Below are 24,969 nucleotides of genomic sequence, written 5' to 3' on the forward strand. Positions count from 1 at the left end.
CCAGTTCCCCCCCACCCACTCCCCGTACCCCCTCTGTACCTCCAGTTCCCCCCCACCCAATCCCCGTACCCCCTCTGTACCTCCAGTTACCCCCCACCCACTCCCCGTACCCCCTCTGTACCTCCAGTTCCCCCCCACCCACTCCCCGTACCCCCTCTGTACCTCCAGTTCCCCCCCACCCACTCCTCATCGCCCCTCCTCCACCCACGTCCACTCGAATCTCCCGCCGCCTCGCGCGCGCTCCACGAGATCTCGCGATACCGAGGATCTCGCGAGACTTGGAAAGCGCTCCGCGGGATTCTCGGTAGCGGCTGTCTATGCGCTTTCGTTCAAACATTTCTGGGCTTCGGGAGGAAAAAAACTAAAATAGAATTGTAAGTTCAATTGTAATAATAATGTTAACATTTATAATTGTTATGCAACGATAAGCACGGTTCGCGGGCTTTATAAAGCGAGGCCTGCTGTTCGGGTGAGTTGTAGTAACAGCCTCGTCTCAGTGATTAACTTGTAGCCGATGCGTTGGCTTTGCGTCACCGGGGAGACAAAGGCGGTCGGGCGTGGTGCTGGCCACCCACCCACTCACCCCCTCCCTCGAGTGCCGTGCCGGCCTTCGTAGGTGCTGCTGCTCGCTAACAGCACTTGCCCCTGCGTTCTGTTTAAGTTATACTACGTCGTTGTGAACGTGTGTGCACTTTGAGGAGCGGTGGCGCAGCGGTTAGCGCGTCGCGCAGCGAAACCGTGCGGGCGGAGTTCCATTCCAACACTCGGTGACGATTATCTAAACCGGCCGTGGCTTGGGTCGACTCGGCCTCAAATGGGGCACGTGATGCGGTGCGTCAAACATCGTCACCGGGGAGACAAAGGCGGCCGGGCGTGGTTGCTGCCCACCCACAAACCCCCCTCGTGTGCCGTGCCGGCCTTCTTTGTGTTGAGGGTGATCGGCTTGTGAATGTGGAGTTGTCCACCACTGAATTGTGGTGGACGTCGTGTTGTTTGAGGGTTCGTGGTGGGGGGGGGGCTGCTTGACCATACTTCGGTGCCGGGTGGTGATAGAGCGGCGCATTAAGGGGCCGTCCATAAATGACGTCACGCACCTAGTGGGGGGGGGGGGGGGTGGGGGTCAGACATTTGTGACGATTCTAGATTTGAAGTTTTCGTGACTGCAAGGATCAATACTCTGTTTTTTTCGGTAAAGTCACGTGATTTAATTTAGTTAAATCAGTGATTTAATTTAGTTGACTTTACCGAAAAAAACTAAGTATTTGTGACGAGGGGGGGGAAATGTGACGTCACATCAAAATGCTACTTAATTAAATAGACTTTTTAATACATGTTTTCTCCTACAACATCAGAGTGCAGCGTCACGTTAAATACGCACTACAATGACAATAGTTTAAAGCGATTTGAAGCATGTTTTATTTTGGGGGGGGGGGGGCAGAGCTTTGTGACGTCATATTTGAGGGGGGGTCTGACTTTTTGTGACGCCGTGTGACGAGGGGGGGGGGTCAGAAATCGTCCAAAATCGCGTGACGTCATTTATGGACGGCCCCATAGACACGGGGGGGGGCATAGAAGTACAGTACCGTATAACCATGGACATATCTGCACTACCATCACATATCTGTCAACCCATACGGTGTACAGCCATTTCAATACGGACAACAACAAAATAATGTTTGTGTCTGTTTGTGTTTCTCCCTTGTGATGGGACTTTGTAGGATAAACGTTGAGATGTATAAAGGACACGGGGTGGCCAGTAAGGTGTGATAAGGGGTTGACAGATATGTAGTGGTGAGTGTAGTAGTTGTCAGTGTAGTGATGAGTGTAGTAGTGGTGAGTGTAGTAGTTGTCAGTGTAGTGATGAGTGTACTAGTGGCGAGTGTCTATTTGTGTTTCTGCCTTGTGATGGGACTTTGTGGGATGGATGTTGAGATGTATAAGGGGCACGGCGTGATCAATGTGAATTTGTCAGTAATAAGGTGAGGCACTGATAAGTGGTTGGCAGATATGCCATCATCTGCCGACACCGTAGGGGCCCGCTGCAGCCTATAGCACCTGTCACGCGTGGTGGTCGCCCATCCGAGCAGTGACCAGGCTCGTCTCAGGCTTGGCTTCCGATGTCTACAGACGATATCGGGCGATTTGATCATCATCGGGCTCATTCATTTAGCTCCGACAATGTTAATTCGAACGGAATGGTCTGACCCTGCCATCGGAATATGGAATTCGTTTTCAGCAGCAATCGAGACGCTTAATTCACAAGTGGCTGTCCTATGGATGGTCTTGGCCTTGTCGTGAGAATGTCGAATTTCCACGGCTGGCTCGTTGCCGTCGACAAAGACGGAACATCGCCCCGTTGCTTGTTGGAACGACTTTCTAAGTTTCAATCGTGATTATAACCGTGGGTGACCTAACCGGTAATTTCTATGTCTCGGGTGGGCCACACATCTGTGCTTGGGACATTCCAAGAGTTTTTGGGAGGGTCAGATGTGGCCTGTGGGCCGCCAGTCACAAGAACGCCGTTCTACATTTTAATATCATTCAGCGTTGACAGCAGCATGGCCGTCCGCACGGGTGGGCCTCTCCCGGCGGGCCCCATGGAGGCCACGGCCCCCGAGGCCTGCGAGCTGCTGTCACGCCGACTGCGCATCGCCGAGGAGGAGACGGAGGCCCTGGTCCGTGACCTGGATGCGCTGGGCCTGGGGCGGCACCCGAAGGGCCACGCCGATGGGTATGTAGGGCCGTGGTGGTGAGATGTTAAATCCCTCGCCTGGTGTGCAGGAGGTCGTGGGTTCGATCCCGACCCTGACGCCTGCTGTATATTTGAAATTTTCGTGTCTCTACCAGCGGTCGTGTAGATTTTTCTCCGGGTCCTACGGTTGTTCTCACCGCATTTATCAATATCACGCGTTTAGAGCATTTGGCTGCTATAAATTTGTGGCCAGGTTGCTGAAGATAATGCTAAGCAGTGGGCCTTACCTGGTTAAAAAAAAATAGTTTAGTTTATAGTCTTGCCTTTGGTGGACTGTCGACCACGTCTTGGGAGATCACATTTGTAAATGACGAGTAAAAACCCCACAATAACAATAATAGTGAAGGCCGTTAAAAAAACATTAATTTAAACTAACACAACTTGTAAAGAGCACACAGCCTCTGCGCTGATCTCATTGCCTTGGCCAAAAAAGCCTATCCATTCGTTTTTGAAGTTTTGTGCAACCCTTAAATCAGTTTGGACGATTTTCTGCAGGGCAAGTCCCTAATAGCAACGCATCTTTACACCAAAATTTCGTGTCCATTGAATCACGTCGACGCCACTTTACGGATGGACAGAGCTAATTCATTAGCCCTTTCAACCTTTAATTGTAAACCGTCAATCGTACGTTTAATTGCATTGATCTGAAATGATTGACAAGGAGCGCCGCCCTCCCCAGCTCGACGGCCGACAGCATCGCACAACCGCCGACGCCGCTGCCTCCCTTGCGCGTGTCGCGAGCGCTTGCGCCAGGCGCGTCGGACATGCTGTGGCGCAACTACGAGGCGCTGGTGCAGCGCGTGTGCCGCGCCGAGAGCGCCTTGCACACGCTGAGGCTCACCGCGCTGCGCCTGCAGGCCGAGAGGGAGCTGGCGCCGCCGGACGCGGGTGGGTTGCCGGCTTGCGCCGTGGTGCTCTCTGAATTGTCAGGTGACCGTTTTGTGAACTAGGGGAGCGGTGGAGCGATAGTTTGTGCCTTCTCCTGGGTTTTTCCCCAGATCGACTCGGCCTTAAAATCAGTACCTGGTGCCAGCATGTAAACATCGGGACCCGGGAGGCAAAGGTGGCCGGACATGGTGTTCTGTGCCGTGTTGGTCTTAAAGGTTTTTGCTAACACTTGCACAAACGATCCAGGAAGGCTACGCAGGATGTGTTTTGCATACGTGGATATGTGTGCAAGTGCCTGTGTGTGTGTGCGTGTGTTTGAGCGCCTGCATTTGTTTTCTATGTATGTGTGTGCATGTGTGCCGTTTATTTTTGTGTGAGTGCAAACTTATACAAGTTCCTTTGAGTATGTATGTGTCCTTACATACGGTTAGTCGTGCTGGCCACCCACCCCATCGCATCCCGTGCCGGCCTTCACAGGTGCTCACTATCAGAAATTGCCCCAACAGTCTGATAAGGCTACACGGGAGGTGGGGGGGTGGAATCTTTGTCATGCTCACGTGCTTGCGCACACACCTGCACGTGTGCATGCATGTCTGGCGGGCGTCACGCCAGACGACGAGGCGTCATCGCTGCGCGAAGAGGTGTCGGGCCTGCAGCATGAAGTGGCGCGTCTCAGGCATCGGCTGGCCGACGCTGTGCACCAGCTGGAGGCGTCCGCGGATGAGAAGGCCCGACTGTCCGCCGCCCTCGAGGTCGCCACGGCCACCAAGGTGTGATGGCGATCCTTCGCGGCTTCAGCGTAGGGATGGTGGAACCCATGGTCCTTGGGCTGGATGCGGCCCACTACTCCGTTTCGTAGGGTCCGTGGCTACATGAGGCCTGCCACTTTGAAACAGCCCGCAAACAAAATGTTTCCTTCACTGCGGGAATAATAGTTGTACTAATCGGGCACTAGAGGGGCTCCCTCGGGTGGGGGGCGGCGGGGGGGGGCACATTAACTCTCGTAAAGTTGTGCTTCTGTTAAGGACTTAAGCTATAGATAGCTGGCCAAATTAAACTAAACGTGGAAATTTATAGCAGCCGAATACTCTTAAACGCATGTTTCAAGGGGTTTCTCATAACTTGGGAGACCAAACCCAGGACTGGAAATGTAGACAACATGAGCGCGAGAAGGAAGCACACGCCCCTTCTCCCGATGACGTCAGGCTTTTGTGACATCATCTCACGACGTCACGCACCATGCAATGTCTCATCAGTGGCGTAGCTAGGATATTTTGCGCCCGGGGACGAACTATAAAATTGGCGCCCCTCCCCCCCCCCCCCGTTTAATCACATACCAAAATGTAATTACATTACATGCAGTCTGTGTGTGGCGGGATATATAAACTTTTAGGTTGAGGTGTAGATTTGTGCAGTAGTTTCAGGCTGCCGCGCCCGCCGCAATAAGTTCTAATGTAACGTTGTAAGCCTCATTTTGGCGCCCCTTTACCTTGGCGCCCGGGGACATATGTACCCCCCTGCCCCCCCCTAGCTACGCCTCTGTGTCTCATTGTGTGGCTTGATCCGTAACTTTATCACGGGCAGTTTAAATTCCTCCAAGGACAAAAGGGCGTGCTGGGAAGCATTCCAGAATGTACTCTCATGCGTGGTTTATCCTGAGCGTGTTCACATGTTTGCGATGATGTTGTTTGTTTTCAGAGTGACGTCGCGATCGCCGCCGAGGAGATGAGACACAAGACGACCCGCATGAACAATCGCGTGAACGAGGTGAGTCTGCGTCCGCACGGGAAATGAATTCACGTTGGCACTTATTCATCAATCGATTTAAAGTAACGCACGCATTCAATTAATGTATGCGTGTATGCGATAATCCATTATGATCGATTACAATCGATTATTTCCCATGAATGGAAAAACTTTTTCAAGTGATGCAACAGATAATCGATTCCGAGGAGGGCTGATTAACATATCTTGAGTAGAATCGCCATGCTGTACATCATATGCGTCATGTTTACCAATCGTCAGGCAAGCGCAGCAATATAATAACTGTGTTTGAGCAAAGAAGGTAGGGAAACGAGGATAGGCACCCACTGATGGGTCGCGAGACCTGGAGTTGGGAAAACTTGACCTTCAAGACCATTCCTTATTAGTTCATAAGAAGTCTTTAAGTGTTTCCTAGTGTGTATTTAATTCCTTTTGATTGTAATAATTGCCATACCTACTCTTTGTTTTTTTCGGTAAAGTCACGTAGGTAAAAAATAAAATAAAATAAATGAAAACAACTAAATTAAATCACGACGTTTCGGGCGCAACACAAGCGTCTGTCATCAGTTTGGAAAGCCATACCCCCAACTTTGTGTTTAAGCATGCTTCGTGTGCACATTTGTATGTATGTGTCGAGTTTTGGTTAGCGTGCTTTTCTACGAACCCGGCAACCCGAGTTAGATTCCCGCTCACGGCCACCACCAGTGACAATTATCTGGACCCAGTCCAGGGCGTCCCCTAGGTCGACTCAGCCTCAAATCAGGACCTAGTGCGGTGTGGAAACATTGCCACTGAGGAGGTGGCCGGGTGTGGTGCTGGACACCCACCCCCTCGTGTGCCGTGCCGGCCTTCGTAGGTGCTCGCAAATAACACTTGCCCCAACAGTTCGTTTAGACTGTACGGGGGATCTTTGTCGTTGTGTACACGTCCGAGTTTGTGTGTGTATGTGCGTGCGTGTGTTGTGCCTGTGTCTGCGTGTCGCTGCCGGGTGGCGTAGCTGCGCGCGGAGCTGTCGCGCGAGGCGAGCCTCAGAGCGACGCTCGAGGAGTCGCACGCCGCGCTGCTGGGTCGCGTGCGCGACGCCGAGCGCATCGTCGACGCCGAGATGTCGGAGGTCAGTCGCGCCGCGACGCTTATCCTTGCGGGACTGTTGGTGCGCGTGTAGTCACGCGCGTATGGTACGTACGTACTTTGAATGGAAACAATGGCAAGAAGAAGAGGAAGAAGCCAGGCGAAGGAATTGCGGGGACGGGTCACGATCACGCTTACACATACGTATGTACATACGTAGGTACAAGCCGGTGCCAATCGTATGGACAGTTATTTTTTTACGTTGGCTCGCCTAAACTTTCGGTTCACCAGAACACACAGCACATCTAAATGAATAAGATCTATTTGTTGGCGTGGTTTCGTCGAATACTGAGTAAAATTATATACCGTTCATGCTATCGGTGTTCATCTCCCTGCCACCTCCGTTGGCCCGCGCAGGTTGCTCGTCTGCAGGGCGAGTGCTCGTGCGTGCGCCAGGAGGGCCTGGCGGCGGCTGAGCGCGCGCGGCGTGACAGAGAGAAGGCGAGCGAGCTGGAGGGGAGGGCAGCCGACCTCCACAGGCACGCAGGTCGGTCCCTCGACCCGTCACCGTGATTCCGTCGCCGGGCTTCTTCATCGTCTAACTCGGCGTTGTTTCCTCCCTTCGTTTTTCTGTTCGTTCGATGGTTTGTTTCTTCATTTCTCACAGAGGCAAAGGAGTCGATCATTACTCAGATGACGGAGGAGGGGAAGGTCAGTGCCCGTGTGCGCACGCGTCACATTCGAGTCCTGCGTCGGTTAGGGTACCCATGCAATCGGCATTAACCTTGTGGAAAAGACATACATGTCATAAGAAATTCTAAGATTTAACAGATATATTTTTTCCACGCAATTTACCGGTGACTCTCGCAACACCTCGATGAAGCACCTCGCGTACCGCGAACGAACCCGGGTCCTTGCATTGCAGAGGCTGCAGTCGGAGCTGCACGAAGAGAAGAGGGAACGCGGGAAGCTGCAAGCAGAGAATTCCTCCGTCGTGGCCTCTCTGAAGCAGATGCAGGTGAGGGGGTGCCTGCTTGGTATGCGCTGCGAACTGTGCGGGAGGTCATTGGGCCAGTTGTTGTGGAGCGTGCCCAGAATCCAGTATTTTTGTCCTTATCGTTGGTCGATTGCACAGAGGTCGTCTTATCATAGTAGTATTAATAGCCGTCATCATAATAATGATACCCAAGGGAGCCTCAATGAGTTCCAAGAACATTTTAGTCATTTTCAAAATCAGGAATGAATGGGTTTTAATTCACCCTGTCTTACGAGCGGTGCGTTAGTGCCCTTAATTAATCGTATGCCGTCGTTGTTAATTGTAGGTGCACCAATGGCTCTCTGGCTGTGTGTGACCCCATCCCTGCTGCGTTGCCGCTTGCAGGCCGAGAAGCAGGAGCTACAGAGACAGAACACGGCGCTCGCAACGGCCGTTCGGGCCGCGGAGGTCGCAGCCGATGAGGCGCGCGCCACTCACCAGAAGGACCTCCAGGTGAGCAGATCAGCGTCCCGCTTGCTATGCCGCCTACTTAGCGTTGGGCGGTTTTTTTACCCCCCAATTTTGTTCCGATGGTGCTATCGGCTTCGTGTCACGAGATGGAGAATCGGGATCACTGGCAGAGCAGTGCGAACCCCCCCCCCTCCCCTCTGAGATCTCTTCAAGTCGCCTCTCGTGAGTCCGCACGTATGAGAGTACTGTTCACCGCAAACCGATATTTTAATTCTCAGAGCTGAAATGCAACCGAATTGAGTGAAGAACGAAATGCGACGGGGTGGGTTTTTTTTTGTGTAGTAATAACTGGTGACTGTCGTGAGACCATCGACTTGAGGACCCGGTTTAGAAATCATGGGTGGCTGCAACTGCAGATCCCAAGCCAGGATCTCTCAGCGGAGCGCCAGCTCAGCACTCCTGAGCCACCCTGACCACCATTTGCTGTCGTGCTTCTAGCACGTAGCAATCTCTGCACGCTCCGCCAATTCCACGGCTCTAAGCTTCGCCTTGATGACCTCAGGCTCAGGTCAAATCACGACTTTCATGACCTTCCCTGGTCCGACGTTCGCTGTTGAGAGTTTCCGAAGCGAGCCCCGCGCCCCCCGTGGGAGCGTTCGGTCAACGGTTGCCGATTTGCGGGCTCGTGACGCTGTCGCTTTGTTGTTTGCGGGCTCGTGCCGCTGTCGCTTTGTTGTTGCGCACGCAGGCGGAGAGGGCAGTTCTGGCCGAGCGGATCCGGGAGCAGGACGGCGTGCTGGAGGCCGCGCGGGCGAGCGTGAAGGAGCCGCTCGCCTCCGCGCGCCGGGAGATTGCGCGGCTCGACGCTCGGCTGTACGTGCACGCGCACATCCAACACGCGCACAATTGCCACGCACGTACGTGAGGGAATACGGAATTCTTCACACAGTTCGATCCAATACATTTGCCCGACTGGTTGTGCTGGTACCAGTTGTGCTGTACTTGTAGACAGCGAGATTTGGACCTTGCAGCTTCTGCGGTCAGCTGTCCATCAGCCTGGAACTCACTGCCGCTGCATGTTCGAGACATTTAAATAGTTGAGAACTCTTCTTGGTTCTTTCGGTAAAGTCACCGAAAGAACCAAGAAGATGAATCCCTGCAGTCACGAAAGCTTTAAATCGAAATTTAGTTGAGAACTGTTCATAGAGCTCACTATGTATGAACATTGCGCGCTTGGCATAACCTAGTTTATAAGAGTTGCGTGTTTATAAATGTACTGAATAACTCGTGGCCACCTTGCATACCATAGAAGAACATTGAGAAGACAATGAACCACCTCCACGCCCCCACCCCCCCATGCTGTAGTGCGAAGAGTTGAGGCTCACCTGTGTCACCAAACGACCCCCCCACACACCATCATCCCCCTCTATCCCCCCCCCCCCCCCCGCACAGCACAAGCCTGCAGCACGAACGAGTGGAGCTGGTGCGAGAGCGCGACCTCGCTATCGAGGGAGCCACATCCCAGAAGGCCGCGCTGGACGAGGCGGCCGTCCGGCTGCGTCGCGAGCTCGACTCGGCCAATCAGGAGCTGCAGCAGGCGCGGCGCGAGAAGGGGGGCATGTTGCGAGAGGTCGGAGGGCAAGGGTCCGGGAAGCTGAGATGTGATGGCATTTAGCTGAGATGGAATTTTGCTGAGTTGTGGTGGCATTGAGCTGAGATGAGATGTGGCATTTAGCTGATATGTGGTGGCATATACCTGAGATGTGGCATTTAGCTGAGATGAGACGTGGTGGCATTTAGCTGACATATGGTGGCATTTATCAGAGATGACATTTAGCTGAGATGTGGTGACATTTAGCTGAAATGTGGTGGAATTTATCTAAGAAGTGGTGGCATTTAGCTGAGATGTTATTTGATGTGCCGGATTGTGTAAACGTGTTTTTTTTTTTTTATGAAAATCGCAAACAGCCGTGTGTTTAATAATTCGGAGATGAACATGTGATAACTTTCGATATTTTTTATTGAATGTTTTCTCTCCTGTTTCAGATGGAAACAATGAAGAAGCAGCACTCGGAAGACAAGGTATTTTATGTTTCAAAGTCTGCCTCTCTTTGCTTTCCAACGCGTTACTCTACACCTTCTTTCGGTATACAGAGAGGTCACGTGTTCATGCGTGACCAAATTAGTCAGTGTTTTGGGCTTTATGGTGTGAAAACGACGGCCAGAGTTAAATTCCCTGCCACGGCTAACACCTGCCTGAACTAGTTAACACATACAGGCCGTTGCAGTGCAATAAGTTTGACAAACACAGCATGGGAAGGCCTTCATCCAGCAGCAGATTGACAAAGGGTTGTGATTTGTTATTGAGTTTCCAAGCGATCCTATTTAACGTCCTGTTGACATTTCTAGAGTTTCCAGCTGGCTTGTAGAGATTCATCTCCTATCCACTGTGATTTTATCTGTTCATTCTCAGTTCCATTCGGCAAATATATTCCAAGAATCAATTATGCGCTTGTCTTATTTGTATTGTGTCCCACACATATGTTCTGTCTTGTTGCGGCTTGTCCGTGTCATTAGCCTGAAGGTAATATTTACATGCGATGTGCATATAATTAGTAAAAATGACATCCTAAAGAAGAAAAAAATCACATCCATTATTATAAACGTGAATTTTAATTGTGTACGCCGAGAGTAACAACACTGGTCAACAAAAAAAACCATATTTTTCTGGCCTGGACTTTTGCAGCTGTTTTAGACTAATTTCAGGGTGCTGATTCCAAATCTGATCTCAGATTTGCTCTATCACATCATTTTTATGCTATCGGCATACACCATTTTCATTGATTTTACCCGAAATTAACTCTGTCACTTATGATTGCAAGTTGTTGCGAGTCAGTTACTGCTTTAGTGATAAAATATTGTGCTGTATTTTTAGGATAGTGTGTTTATAATATGATTTTATGTCGATATCCACATTTATTTAATATTTTTCTTCTGCAGTTTTTATTGAAAAGCAATATTTGATATCTCAAAAACCTGATGTGATAGACAAACTGATGCCAGATTTAGAATCAGCACCCCAAAATTACATTAAAACCGTTGGAATACTTTATGCCAGAAAAAGTGTGTTGACCAGTGTAATCTAAATATCGATTTAAAGCTTTCGTGACTGCAGGGATTCATCTTCTTGGTTCTTTCGGTAAAGTCACGTAGAAGGGAAGTAATAAAATAATAAAAATAAAACATAATAAAACAATTGTTTTATTTTTTTATTTTATTGGTTTATTATGTTTTATTTTTATTATTTTATTACTTCCCTTCTACGTGACTTTACCGAAAGAACCAAGAAGACAGTGTAATCTATTTTAAATGGTTAGGTGGTGCCCGTGGTACCAAGAGGATCCGTCGACGTTGCTTGGGTTTCTACATGACCGCCTTTCTGTTTCTTGGCTTTCCCCAGCTGGAGGCCCACTCCCTGGGCGGCGTCCTGCGTGCCGTCGAAGAGGAGGCCGGGCGGCTCGCGGGGAAGCTCGCCGCCTCCGAGCAGCGGCAGGTGACTCTGAGTGGTGCGGGGACGCGGGTGTTGACATCCGGTCGGTCAGGGATTGTTCTTCTTGCTTGTTTGACCTTTTCATTGCGGTGTCGATCCCGACCCCGAACGCCTGCTGTGTATGTGGAGTTTGCGTATCTCTCTCGCCGTGGTCTCGTCGAAACACGCGTTTAGAGCATTTGGCTACGACTAATTTTCATGCGACAAGCCACTTTGTTGCGCTATCATTTGTGGCCAATTTGCTTCTGAAGAAGTGCTATATGGCTAAGTGGGTCATGCCTGGTAAAATAAAAATAGTTTATCACTTTGTTTATACAATGCACATACTCTTGTGTGTGGCTTTGCCAGTGGATGCATGCCTTTGCGTGTATTTGTGTATTCCCACAAATTCGCTGAAACGAGAGGATTTAGTACGGGGAGGATGTGGAGCTGATTGGACTTGCCAATGACTGATACCAGTCGTGTCAAGTTCGGCCTCTGTGGAGGAGGCTCGTGAAGGACGCATCTGGGCACTTGGGAAGTAGTCGCCCTCCGATAAGAACAATGGAGGGTGAAAAGAGCGGTACTCACAGCAACGTCCAGAGCGTCGGGCGGCTGAAATGCAGCAATTCGGCACAGTGGGGAGCATAGCTGGTGCATATGCCAGTAGTCTCAGTCAGCCCATAACACCTGTATCTGTCCCGTGACCTGTCAAGAGAGCCTTTGTCACTTCAAGTACATCTAGCCTGGCACAGGCACCGTCGTGGCGAGTGGCAGTTGTTGTCGTGTGTGTGGTTGTTAGTCTGTGGCTGTGTGAGCGTGTGCCTGTGCATGTCGGTGCCTGTGTGTATGTGTATGCGTGCCTACGTGTGCACAGCATACTATCTTTTGACTTTGTTTTGCCGGATTGTGAGCAGAGTGCCGAGCGGCAGGTGGAACAGCTGCTCGGCGAGATGACCGAGAGCAAGAATCGACTGGCGTACGAGAAAGGCCAGCTGCAGGTGACCACACGGCCACATTCGCACACATCGCACAGTGGATCGCCGCTCCAACACGCGATCCGCCAACCCCATTCCTCCGACGCCGGGCATGGAACGATTCGCACCCCTCGATTAGACTCAATTAAAACAAAATTTGGACGTATATTTGAACTTCTTTCGCACCGTACGTAGCCAACCCTGCTAATCGGAGGTGCGGGGGAAGGACAACAAACTAAACTAAAGAAATTCGTTTTAAATCTAGCGACTTCTCGCGGTTGCAGAGATCACGTGAACCAATTACATATGTCATACGCACAAATTGAAAAGAATTGCCAGCTAAGGTTGAAAGCATTTATTGCGTTAGCGCTGTCCGTTTCTAATTGGGGTGGAGGGCCATGGTAACTGACATAGAGATGAAGTTGTTGTTAATCGGGACTTATCCTGTTGAAAACTGGACAGTTTGATTAACGGTTTGCTGAAAACTCAGGAGCCACCTCTACTCCCGTCCCTGCTTGCCGCTGCGCACCCTACCAGACCGAGCCGCCATTTGTCCCTCGGGTTCCCAACACGGCCTGCGGTTTATTGGGTTGAGGGGGGCCACTTTGATGACGACGATGATGTTGATGAGGCGGTGAATTAAACGTTTCCGAGGACAGACGCCTGTTGTGGGGGGAAAGCCGTCCGTAACCCGCGTGCACGCGTGATCCTCCTTGCTCTGATCCCGTTGCTTCCGCCAGACGCGCGTGGAGCAGCTGGAGGCGGAGTTGCTCCGTCTGTCGGCCGAGCGGGCGGATAGCGGCCGCTTGTCATGGCTCAACACCGCTTTGCAGGCCAGGCACGCCGAGGTGAGGCCTCTGTCACCGTGGCGAGATGTTAACTCCATCGCTGGGTATACGGGAGGTCGTGGGTTCGATCCCGACCCTGACGCCTGCTGTATATTTTGAGTTTGCGTGTCTATCTCTCTCTCCCCGTGGTCACGTGGATTTTTCTCCAATATCACGCGTTTAGAGTATTTGGCTGCTTTAAATTTCCACGTAATCAGCCACTTCGTTGGGCTATCATTTGTGGCCAGGTTGCTTCTGAAAAAGAGCTACATAGCTTAGTGGGCCTTACCTGGTAAAATAATAAATAGTACTGTTGACTTCTCGCAAAGCGGCCACTCGGTTTATTGAATCTAGAGTGACAGTGGAGTGGGTTGACCCCTACTTCATACGGTATTTGAATCGAGCACCCTAACCCACAGCTCTGTAAACATGGGCACGAATAGACGCTCGCCGACCGCTACTTGCGCCCGCCAGTCGGCGCGGAGTGGGGGGGGATCCTCGTCTTTGTGTGCACATGCGCGTCTCAATGAAAGTGGCCATTGCGGCTCCCGTTTTTTTTTGTCTCTGCGCAGGCGACCTCCGAGTTGAGCTCCTGCAAGGTGACCATTTCGCGGCTGGAAGCGAAGCTCGCCCAGGTGATGCGCTTCGTCGCCGGCATTGCTCCGGGTGATTTGTTCGTGAGGCCAGAACAAACCGATAAGACGCCAATTATCTACGCTGGCAGATTGGTCTTTTTGCCTGTGGCCAAATCACCCAGAATGCACCGGACTCTCGTCGGACGTCGGTACGCCAGGCAGGCTCCGTGCTGCAGCTTTACTCACGTTTCACTGGCCGCCCCCCCCCCATCCCCCCCTCCCGTCTCCACGCCTCGCCACAGCTCGAGTCGTCGCTGGAGATCAAGGAGGAGGAGTTTGCGCTGGCGGTCCGTTCCCGTGACGACGCCCTGCAGGAGAAGCAGAGGATCATGGGCCTCTCCGAGGGGGCGCAGGAGCGGGAGAGGCAGAAGGTCGATCCGCCCGGATTAATCGCGCACAGCAGTCGTCCTCGCGCAACCAAGCGATTAACTCCCCACGGCGGCTGACCGTTTGAGACAAGCTCGGGCACTGCGCTTCAGTATCTCACTTGGCTCAAGGGTCACATTTGTTTTGACGACACACACCGATTTAGATTTGAATGGGCCCCGATGTTCCGGAGTGCATGCGAAGTCCGTGTTTGTCAATCCACACTTCGTGGGCCCCCGAAGGATATTTTGAACATTCTTCACCACGCTGGTCGGCGCGGGTTGAAGGTGGTGGGGGGGGAGTACAGAACAGCAATGGATTGCTCTCCACTGCCCTCTTCTGCCCACAATGTTTATTGCGCAGTGTGTCTGTTGCACATGTTAGTGACCCTTTCAAACACTCTCCAAGCTCAAAGCGGCTCAACTTATCACACTTGACAAGATTGGGCGCATTGCTTTGGATGTGGGCATAGGCTGTGTGGATTAAAGGGCCACATTGAGACCTTGTCTTCTGTATGGGATGAGATGGGGACGAGAGGATGTTTGGTGGCTCGAGGGTTCAGCTTTGAACGGACCACTTGATTCTGCGTTGAATGTTTAAAACAAGGCAGCGTAACAACCTACGGTTGTGTACCAAATGAGATGGCTACGTGCAGACTCGAGCAAACTAAAGACTCTTCGAGTTCTTCACTTCATGAGACAATCATTTTGTTTTGCATGCTCAAATTTTGGCAAGTTCTGGGTATTCTAGATTTGAAGTTTTCGTGACTGCAAGGGTCAATACGCTTTGGTTTTTTCGGTAAAGTCACGTAGGTAAAAAAGAAAATAAAAATAAATTAAATCACGACGTTTCGGAGGCAACACAAGCTTCCGTCTTCAGGTGACACCGTCACAGCAAAATTACTGTATCAAGTGGATATGTACGTTGAACTTCTTTCGCGCCGTACGTAGCCAAACGCGCTAATCGGAGGTGCAAGTTAATGAAACAACGAGGAGTGGTGGAGCGGTCGTCAGCGCACTGAGCTACGGACCTGCCCAATTACGTTTGATTCTCGCCACGGCTAACATCGGTGGTGAGTGAGTGTTATCCGAACTGGTCCTGAGACTCGACGAGGCTTCCCTGTGTAAACAAGTGTTGTATTGTATTTTATTTTTTCTCTGGAGACCGGGAGATGTTTCGGTCGCCACGTTGGTGACATTCGTAGTCATTTCTCACTTAACAGACTGGGCCGCGTGAAGGCCGCCATCTTGCACTCCAGCAATAGTAATCACGAACAGGGTTCGGTGCCGGATACGTGGACCACGGTAACCCAATGAGACTGAGCTTTCTACGCTCGTGCCGCCCACCCGCCCCGCCGTCACCAGGTCACCCAGCTGTCGCGGCAGCTGGAGGAGTCGCGGGCGGAGCGCGAGCGGCTGGCGACGGCGCTCCAGGGCGTGACGGCCGCTCACGGCGAGCTGCAGGCCGCGCTGCAGGAGGCGCAGACGCAGCTGGGGCGGCGCGACGGCCACGTCGCCGGCCTCCTGCAGCACAGGTGCGGCGGGCGGCGGCGGTGTAGGGGAGGCACGGCGGAACATTCGCGTTCTAACGCCGCGGAGTCTGCATGATGACAAAGCCCGTCCGTTGCGCGAGACCGCATGTTTGTCAGGGCAAGGCTGGCGAACCTTTTCCTTACTCACTGAGGGCCGCATATATGCATGCAACAATAAGCTGCATGTAAAGAGGGCCCCTGCAGTGACAGAAGTGATTGAGCGTGCTAACATTACATAAGAGTGTTGTTGCCAGGTCGAAAAATATCTCCCTCCAGTATACAATTGGTGATGCTAAAATGCTGGCAGTGTCGCATTGCATAATTTGCAGGCCGTTTCAAAGCAGCTGGGCCTCATGTTGCCAAGGGCCATCTGAAATGAAGTCGCGTGCCATAGCTTCCCCACACTCCATTCGGGGATTCTAATGTGCACGGAGACGCGCAAGCACACGCAGGGAACAGTGCTGGGCGCGCGAGATTGCACCCTGCTGCCCAGCACATGGCTCCGCAGCCCGACAACAACCGATTTGTGCGTGGCATTGGCCCATCCAAGCATTAATCCACACCAAACCCTGCTGAGATTTACGCCATCTAACGACACCAGTGATTTGGTGTTGAACCATCCCAAATATTTAATTGGAACATCGTGTCCTATGCACTTTGTCCACGGACGCTGAGAACTTAGTGTGTTCCCATTTGTATTGTGCGTTGGTGCCGCTTGCAGGACGCAATCCCAGCATGCTTTGCAGCAGCTGACGACGGAACTGGAGACACTGCAGTCCAAGCTGGCCACGGTGGAGACTCAGAACGCCAGCCAGGTAACCAGACTCGAGTACTCGGCTGCCTGTGATGCCTGGGCATGGTGGTGGAGCTATCGAGTGTGCAGGTGTGGCCTAGCCACCACCTCTTGGAGCGATTTGTGCCAAAGCCGAACGTGAACACGCGGTGCTGTTTGTGCTTGCGTCTCACTCGAGTCTCAGTGTGACTCTCGTGTTCCTCGCTGTGTCTGCTGTGTATCTTACCATCTGTCTCTCCGTGATGAGAGCCGTTTGCTTATTTTGTTCGGTTTGCATTTCCCTTTAACTGTGCGCGATATCGCCGCACGCACGCACACGCGCGCACCTCGCAGATGGATCCGGCGAGGAAGGCGCTGGAGTCGTCGCGCGCCGACAACACGAGGCTGGCGCGAGCGCTGGAGCGGGCGTTGGCGGAGGAGGCGGAGTTGCGCGAGCGCCTGGCGCGCGCCACCGCCGCCACCGCCGCCGCCAACGGTCGGGCGGAGCAGCTCGCGGCGACGAGGTGCGGGCACCGGCACTCCGGCAGCCCGGGGCGCTGCCGCGTCGTCGTTGGCCGTCGTTGCCTCGTTGTGAACGGTCAAAGTCGGACGCAGCGCGTAAATACCATGACTCATTGTTTTTTTTTTACAATTCTATAAAAAAAAAAATTGGACCTCTGCGAAAAAGAGCGTCATAGCTCATCGGATTCCTCCAGTCGAAATAAAGATTCTGATTGTGATATAACTGACTTTGCAAGCTGAAACTGGGCTAAATCCTGGGGAAGCCCACCCCTTGAATGAGCCCGGTATTTCGAGAACACACTGTGGCAATGGTGTGCCTCAACCCGGCTGGAGCCTTTTCCCCTCTGTTGACTCGACCATAAACACCTCTCATAAGCAGAGTTGAGCCTGAGTAGTGCCTGGATGGGCGGCCACCGTGCACAGAGGTTGTCCTGGCCGGCAGAGCAGCAAATTCCGTTGATGCACTGTGCTCATCTGCTTCCACATCTATGCATGACCCCTGCACGAAACGAAACTATAAACTCTTTTTGTTTAACCAGGTAAGGCCCACTAAGCTATGTAGTTCTTTTTCAGAAGTGACCTGGCCACAAAAGTTCGCTCAACGAAGTGGCTTATCACGTGGACATTTATAGCAGCCAAATACTCCTAAACGCATGTTTCAAAGTGTGGAGGGAAAAGCCGGAGGACCTGGAGAAAAATCCACTCGACCACGGGGAGAGAGAGACATGCAAACTCCAAATATACAGGCGTCAGGGTCAGGATCGAACCCTTATCCTCCTGCATATCAGGCGAGGCAGTTAACATCTCTAAACGTCCGGGCAGCGCTGAATTGTTTACAGGGGTGCGTCAAGCGTCGCCTCTGACCTGCGTGGAAGAGACCACGTTGACCCTCGTGTGGGCTGCCCGTGGCAGGGAGCGGGAGGCGGAGGAGGCGCGCACGGAGGCCGAGGCGCAGGCGGGGCGGCTGACGGTGCTGAGGGCTCAGTTCCAGAGCGAGAGGGACGCGGCGAAGGTCGCGGAGCACAGGGAGACGAACCAGGTGGCGGGACCTCACACGCAGCATCTACATCTCATCCACCCATGTGCCTACCCGCTCGCCTACCTACATACCCAGCCACCCACTCATATCCCTAATTACATAAACACTTGCCTACGTACTCACCCACTCACCTACCCACGTACTCATCCACCCATCTATTCACCCACATACTTATCCATCAAATTACCTGCCAGCCCCGACCTAAGTACCATCCATTTCTTTACCCTATCAGTTGCCTACTCACTCACCCACTCTGGTACCTAACTATCCACCCACTTACCTACCTCATCAATCATCAACTTACCTGCCCACCTAAATACTCATCCACCAATCTACTCGCCCACGTACGCAAGCTCCCACGCACACCCACTCGCCCATCTGCTCACTCGCCCACCCACTGGGAGCATTCCCATGACCGCGAGTCTCCGCTCCGTGTATTCCGCTCACCGCGCGCCCCGCAGCTGCGGCGAGCGCGCGACTCCTCCGCTGCACGTTGCTCGGAGCTGTCGCGGGTGAACCGGGAGCTGCGCGAGCGCGCGGCGGCGCTGGAGGAGACGCTGGCGACGCAGGCCGCCTCGCTCAAGAAGCTGCGCGCGGAAGGGCGCAGGCAGCGCGACGTCGCCAGGTCCAACGGCGCCAGCCTCAAGGTCACCACGCTGAACCAGACGCGTGCGAGCCGCATGCACGCGCGTTTCAGTGTGCGTGCGGTCACGTGTCCCGCGCGCGTTCGCCGCTCTTTGTAGAGGTTCGTGGTTCCGGCGCGGCGGTCGCTCTGGTTAATGTTGCGGGCGCGCCGGCTGTTTTACAGTGGGCGATTAAGGTCCCGCTGACGATATTGTAAACGGGTGGGCCATTGTGTGCCGGTGTTGTGGTCTAAATTTGCCACGACTGACAAACAAGCGTCCCGTGCTTTCGGTGATGTCGTTAATTCACAAGAGCCTCCGTCGATTCGGCCAGGAAGCGGAGGGGGAGCTCGCCGCCATGCAGCGGCTTCGCGACGAGTACCTGAAGAAGAGTGAGGAGCAGGTGAGCGTCGCATCCCCACACGCGGCTCTCGAAGCCCCGCATCGCCGTGTACCACGTCGCGAATTCTCACAACCCCCTTGATCGCACACATCTCCCCCAGTGTAGCCTTAACAGACTGTTGGGGAAAGTGCTGTTAGCGAGTCTTGCTACACACACAAGCACGCACACTCTGCTGTACACGTACTCACTTTTTTTTTGTCAATCCATTGCTCGGGTGAGGGCCTCCCCCCATCGTTCTGGCCATCTGATTGCAGATTATTATTTGACCATACCCCACCGTGCTCATCAGTGCGAGTTTATCGGTGAAGGTTAGGACCCTTAGACGCAGGAGCACAGAAGTACAATACAATGGCTTTGGCTGCACCGCGCCTCCCCAAGATACTATCGACACCTCATTACATCGCATGTGGCATCTGGTCTTACGGCTCGGCAATTAAACACCTCCGAGGACAAACGCACGCTGGAAAGCGTCACAAGACCCACGGGTGCGCCGTGATTTTTTCTCCCTAACCCCGGTTCGTCTTTTCTCTTCAACGCTCGCCACGCTCCAGGCCGGCTGCCTGTCGCGGTTTGCCGACGAGGTGAAGGCGCTGCAGGAGGAGCAGCGGTCGCTGGCGCTGGCGCAGGCGGCCTCCGAGCAGCTGTGCGGCAGACAGGAGGGAGAGCTCGTTCGCCAGAAGCAGCGGGCGCAGGTGCGTGAGTGGGCGAGGCCGTGACGGCCGGTCACAGCACGGTGCGACGTATTGCCCGTTAAATTTCGATTTAAAGCTTTCGTGACTGCAGGGATTCATCTTCTTGGTTCTTTCGGTAAAGTCACGTAGAAGGGAAATAATAAAATAATAAAAATAAAACATTATTAAATACAATTCTCACGACGTTTCGGCCACAACGCAAGCAGCCGTCCTCAGGTGAAGAACAGGTCTGTCGAAGTTCAGACTTCAGACGCTGTCTTTCCGACAGACCTGTTCTTCACCTGAGGACGGCTGCTTGCGTTGTGGCCGAAACGTCGTGTTTTATTTTTATTATTTCCCTTCTATGTGACTTTACCAAAAGAACCAAGAAGATGCATTGCCCGTTTTTATTGACCGGTCGGCAGGTTCGCGGTGGCGAAACAGTGGGGGTTCTACCGCGTGGGGGTTTTCGCGGCCGTGCTGCGTGACTAATTAAGTGGCGGTGCAGAAGGAGTGGCCTGCCATTGAACAGGGTTTTTTTTCACCACTGGTTTCTACAACGGAGAGCACAAGCAGGAGAGTACGTTGAGCAAGCTGGGAGTGAGTGAGGTGGGCAGGTCGCTCAGGGCGGTTGAAGCACCCCAAGCCGACACTGCCGAGTTGATGCTGGGATTGAATCTGGGGGTTCAGACGCTTTGTGGTCAGACCGATTTCTCAAGTGTAGCGAGCAGATGGTCTCCGTCAGAGGTCGCAAACAAGTTTTGATTCCTTACCCGTACCCGGCCGCACCAGGGTCGCAAACGGGTACCCGTACCCGGCCGTACCCGTACCCGGCCGGGTACGGGTAGGGTACGGGTATCGGGTACCCGGTTGCGACCTCTGGTCTCCGTCCGGTTGCCGGTGACTCGGTTCGTCACTTCTCTCTCTATCCGACCCCAGGAGCTGGAGGCAGAGGTGGCGCGCCTGCGGACGTGCAAGGAGGAGATGGAGCGCCGACTGCAGGAGGCGAGCGACGAGTCGCAGCAGGTGAGGCCGTCGTTCACGAGGCAAATCGGATGGATGGCAACGATAGATGACCGCATGTGCGGCAGTGTTAACACGGAAAGCATAGAAGTACGATGCAAAAATAAGCCCCAGTATTGAGCAGGACGGCACCAATACGGCAGCCTCAAGGGCCCGGGCCCCCTCTTAAATGAGTCCCTGGGGTAACCAGAACCAACAAGTCCCAGTAGTGCATTGGGATCTACGGATAAAATGCGCCTTGCAAATGTGAATTATTATTATTCATAACAAGGAGTTGCAGCACAGTTCCAGGGTCACATGGGGCCTGTGATAGAGATGGGAGGCGAGAACAGGGAGACATCGTTTGGAGGTAAAGCCAAGAGATGCGGGGGGGGGGGGGGGGGAAGGAACAAAAAAACGGTGTGGAGAGAAATATTTCAAAAATGTGACACATGGAAAGTCAGGGAAACGAGGAAATATGGTGTCCCTGTGTCCACCTGTACAAGGACACTTCACGTGTCCTCGCAGCTGCCCTGTGTCCCCCTGTCGCGATGGTCACTCAGATCTCTTCCAACCTGGAGGAGGCCCACCGCTGGTTTCGTGATAAATTCGACTCCCTGCAAACAGAGCTGCACGTCGCCAAGCGGCGAGACGGTCCCGCACGCTCCACCACGGTGCGCCACACCGCTGCAGACACACCGTGCCTCACCCACACCCCCTCCGAGCAGCACTTGATCCCACCACACCTCACCGTGCCCCAACACTGAAAACGAATTTCTTTCGCACTGCTTTTTTGCGTTCAGTTTGTTGTCCTTCCCCCGCACCTACGATTAGCACGGCTGGCTACGTACGGTGCAAAAGAAGTTCAACATACGTAGTGTCCACCACACCACGGGCCCCACCATGCCACAGCTCACCACCCCTCCACACACCCACAGCATAGTTCACCACACTGCATAGTTCACCACACTGCAGACCGCTACGTCACACAGCCCTCCACCATTGTTATTTGTTCCGTCTGTTTTCTATCGTGTTGTTTTACTCCATGAACCCGCATGTGACGCGTGCATATCATTTGCATTTAACTTGTTTTTTTTTTAATCAGATGTTAACTCGCCCCAGTCGGATGCACGCATCTCGAGCATAATAACCGTTGAATAGACGCATCGTGCAGCAGCAACAACAACACAACGTTCCGCGCGAGTATCGCCAAACGTGGCTGGTGCGGGGATCAGGATCACTCGTGTGAGGCGGCTGCCGCGGACACACACACACGTCACGCCCCCACGCACTCCCCTGTGCACGCGAGCTCTGGCAGGATTTCACTTTACCAAGAGGGTTCAGGACCGTTATCAGACTTCTCACACTGGTGTCACGCCACCGTCCATTTCGTGGGGTTAGCCCGACACTTAATGTTGAAAGTGGTCGGCGGACCCAGGCATGTTCCGGGGGGTAGCGTTTGCTCACAATGCAATGAAATCTCGCAGAATTTGGCGCCCGACGTGGGGCCAGATGCTGCGAGATCGTGCGTGCAGGGGTCGACGAGGGGACCCCGGGACGGACGAGGAGGCGAGGACGCCAGGCTGCAGCCGCTGGTCGGCCGCTGCCGGGCGAAGCAGGAGCTGCGTCTGATGGCTCGCAACCGAGAGGGGCCCTCCACCACCAACACCTTAAACATTCCCCAACCGTCTGCCGATGGGCACGAATGAGAGACGTCCATTATGCTATGGCCGGTCCCAATCCGCCAATATATGCAGTAAAATTAATTTTATCCGTGGCAATGCTTTAATGGTGCTGGCTCAGGATCCCGTTGGGCGTGTTTATCGGCCGGTATTATTCTACTCAGCAGACTAATCCATCCACTCTAAGGGTCTGATAATTGAACGAGATTAGCGTTTTTGTACAATCTCTTTTTGGATAATTTTTGCATGGTGTGTACGTGCTGTCCCTGAAATCAATCGACGACTGGACAAGGGGGCTCCCCACACTGCAGATCACGTGGTTGGAGGTAGAGAACATAGTACAATGCTATGGATTTTCCTGCACGACGTGAGAATTGTATTTTATTATGTTTTATTATTTCCCTTCTACGTGACTTTACTGAAAGAACCAAGAAGAGGGATGGAGATTACCACCGCTTGCGGGAGAATAACACGAAAATAGGAGTCTGTAACTCGAAGTTTCAGATAGGGCCTCAAGAGTTTCCAGTCTTCCATGGCCTCTGGAAAGCCGTGAGAGTTGAACTGCACATGTTGTCGCTTTCAATTATATTGGTTTGTGAAGTGGAATGTCGGTTGAGCTGACTGGGTGGACCATGAACCAGATTTATTTATTCACTAGAGGCCACATTTAACTCAAAGGCATTTATATTTACTCGCAATACAATAACAGTTGGTTGAGATTGTATTAAGTTATTGCCTAGGCAGGAAGGAGATGCTAGACAAAATATTGTACTTTTCTAAATGTTAATTACTGCATTTTGCACTCTGTAAAGTGTAATGCTAATGTACACATGTACATTAAAATTCCAAGTTTTTAAAGTGGGTTTTAACATATTTTTTTCACATCACCTTTACAATAAAACCGTTGTGAATATGAATCGTAGTCTTTGCACACAGGAAAGAATGTGTAAGCCATATTTTATTTGGAACTTGAACATTTCACATTTATACTGACCACAAGGGGCGGTTACCCATCACCTTAATCTCATAGCCCTGTCCCTCATAAGCAGGGCATTAGTTTCTCTGCACTCACATGAAGAGGTCCAACTTGCAGCATAGGCCACTTATTTCCACACTGGCAAAGTCACAATTGGATTAATCCAGACTTAAACTGTGGGGCGGGCGAAGGCTTGACTCTTGAGAGCAACACACCAATAGATGAATCGCAGAGAGATTAATTAGATAAACACGACAATGGGCAATCCGACAACACGGACATGTAAGTGCTCATGTGCCCAAGCGTTATGATGTCACAATGCCTTGTGAACATCACATAGCCTGCCAGCACCTGCCAATATTATCATGCGGGCCTGCCAGGAAGTGCAGTTGGAATCATGACGGATTCATCGTCATCGCCGTCACAAATCCTGGTGGGGAAACAGGAGCCCAAGTGCCCAAGTGAACGCACGCGCGCTTCGAAGTAACGCCAGACCCGAACCGGGAACTCATCCAATGTGCGAGAACCAAACTAAATGACAAATCTCACCCTCTCGTTGAAGTGCCAACGAGCGCGGCTCATAACAGAGGCGGCTTTTTTTTTACGGCGATTGACAAAACCGCAGGCTGCGTTTCCCCCCCTGCCTCCCCCGAGGTGTCCTCTCTTCCTCCTCTTGTGTCGGCTTGGGATGAGGAAGGATTCACTTGGCTCACTTCTTTTTCACCGACAGGAAGTTGCTGCAAACACACAAAGACATCAACGAGCCGTTCATACACCCCCCCCACTCCAGCCCCGCAAGTCTTGACGGTTTTCCGCCAAGATTGAAAAGGGAACAGGCACATGACGGAGGACAAAATCGGACAAAGGATGCCCGTGCAGTTTGTAGGCACGAAACTACGCATACATGGACTCTTCATTGCTCACGATGCAGGCACTCAATTGCGTTAGAATCGATTATCTTGTTTTATACCCACTCGCAAATGGACTTGACGGTCTTAAGATGTATGCTAATGGGGCAAAACATCTACGAGAGAAACGATTCAAAGGGAAGATAATGAATTGTCGAATTAAATTGTTTCCGTGTCGTAATTTCGTTGACTGGCTGGAGAGAGTGAGTTGGCAATAGTTGTGGTTAACGGCACTCCACTTACCTCGCTCTATTTGTGTCCAGCGCGAAGGTCACCATGGAGGGAACAGAAAAGAGAACACAGTAGGAGTTAGCGGAATGTAGGCTTTACACACATTAAGCAATCTAATGTCACTTTTTTAAAGGACACACCCAGTGGCAACTTTTTCGGTGGGCGCAAGTCGACTTTGGCACCTGGCCTGCCATCGGGACACTTCTGTGTCAGAAAGGGGGCAGCATCAGATTGCTGTGCGTAATCCCAAGCGATTGATTTGCGGGTAATTTTTCAAACGGTCCCGTGGCGGCGGCACACAATGGCCGACTCGTTTTGACCGACGTCGGGGGATCTTTGATGTCCACTACGAA

The 24,969-nt window shown here is 52.4% G+C and overlaps 1 protein-coding gene across 1 annotated transcript; it reads left to right on the forward strand.

Moving 5' to 3' along the window:
* The first annotated feature begins 345 nt into the window (after positions 1–345).
* On the forward strand, positions 346–23,672 carry CCDC150 (coiled-coil domain containing 150). Its single transcript, XM_078869461.1, has 28 exons — positions 346–469; positions 2,546–2,731; positions 3,432–3,640; positions 4,253–4,410; positions 5,339–5,407; positions 6,402–6,518; positions 6,893–7,022; positions 7,143–7,186; positions 7,401–7,493; positions 7,857–7,964; positions 8,671–8,795; positions 9,375–9,566; positions 10,500–10,506; positions 11,383–11,475; positions 12,369–12,452; positions 13,169–13,276; positions 13,828–13,890; positions 14,133–14,261; positions 15,621–15,790; positions 16,509–16,602; positions 16,914–17,083; positions 17,994–18,120; positions 18,582–18,767; positions 19,078–19,146; positions 19,698–19,838; positions 20,757–20,843; positions 21,383–21,493; positions 22,307–23,672. Exons 2-28 carry the CDS (start codon positions 2,559–2,561, stop codon positions 22,526–22,528), a joined length of 3,279 nt encoding a protein of 1,092 aa, XP_078725587.1. The 5' UTR covers positions 346–469; positions 2,546–2,558; the 3' UTR covers positions 22,529–23,672.
* The last annotated feature ends 1,297 nt before the right edge of the window (positions 23,673–24,969 follow it).

The sequence above is a fragment of the Lampetra fluviatilis genome, chromosome 28, assembly GCF_964198595.1.
Source record: "Lampetra fluviatilis chromosome 28, kcLamFluv1.1, whole genome shotgun sequence".
NCBI classification, from domain to species: Eukaryota; Metazoa; Chordata; class Hyperoartia; order Petromyzontiformes; family Petromyzontidae; genus Lampetra; species Lampetra fluviatilis.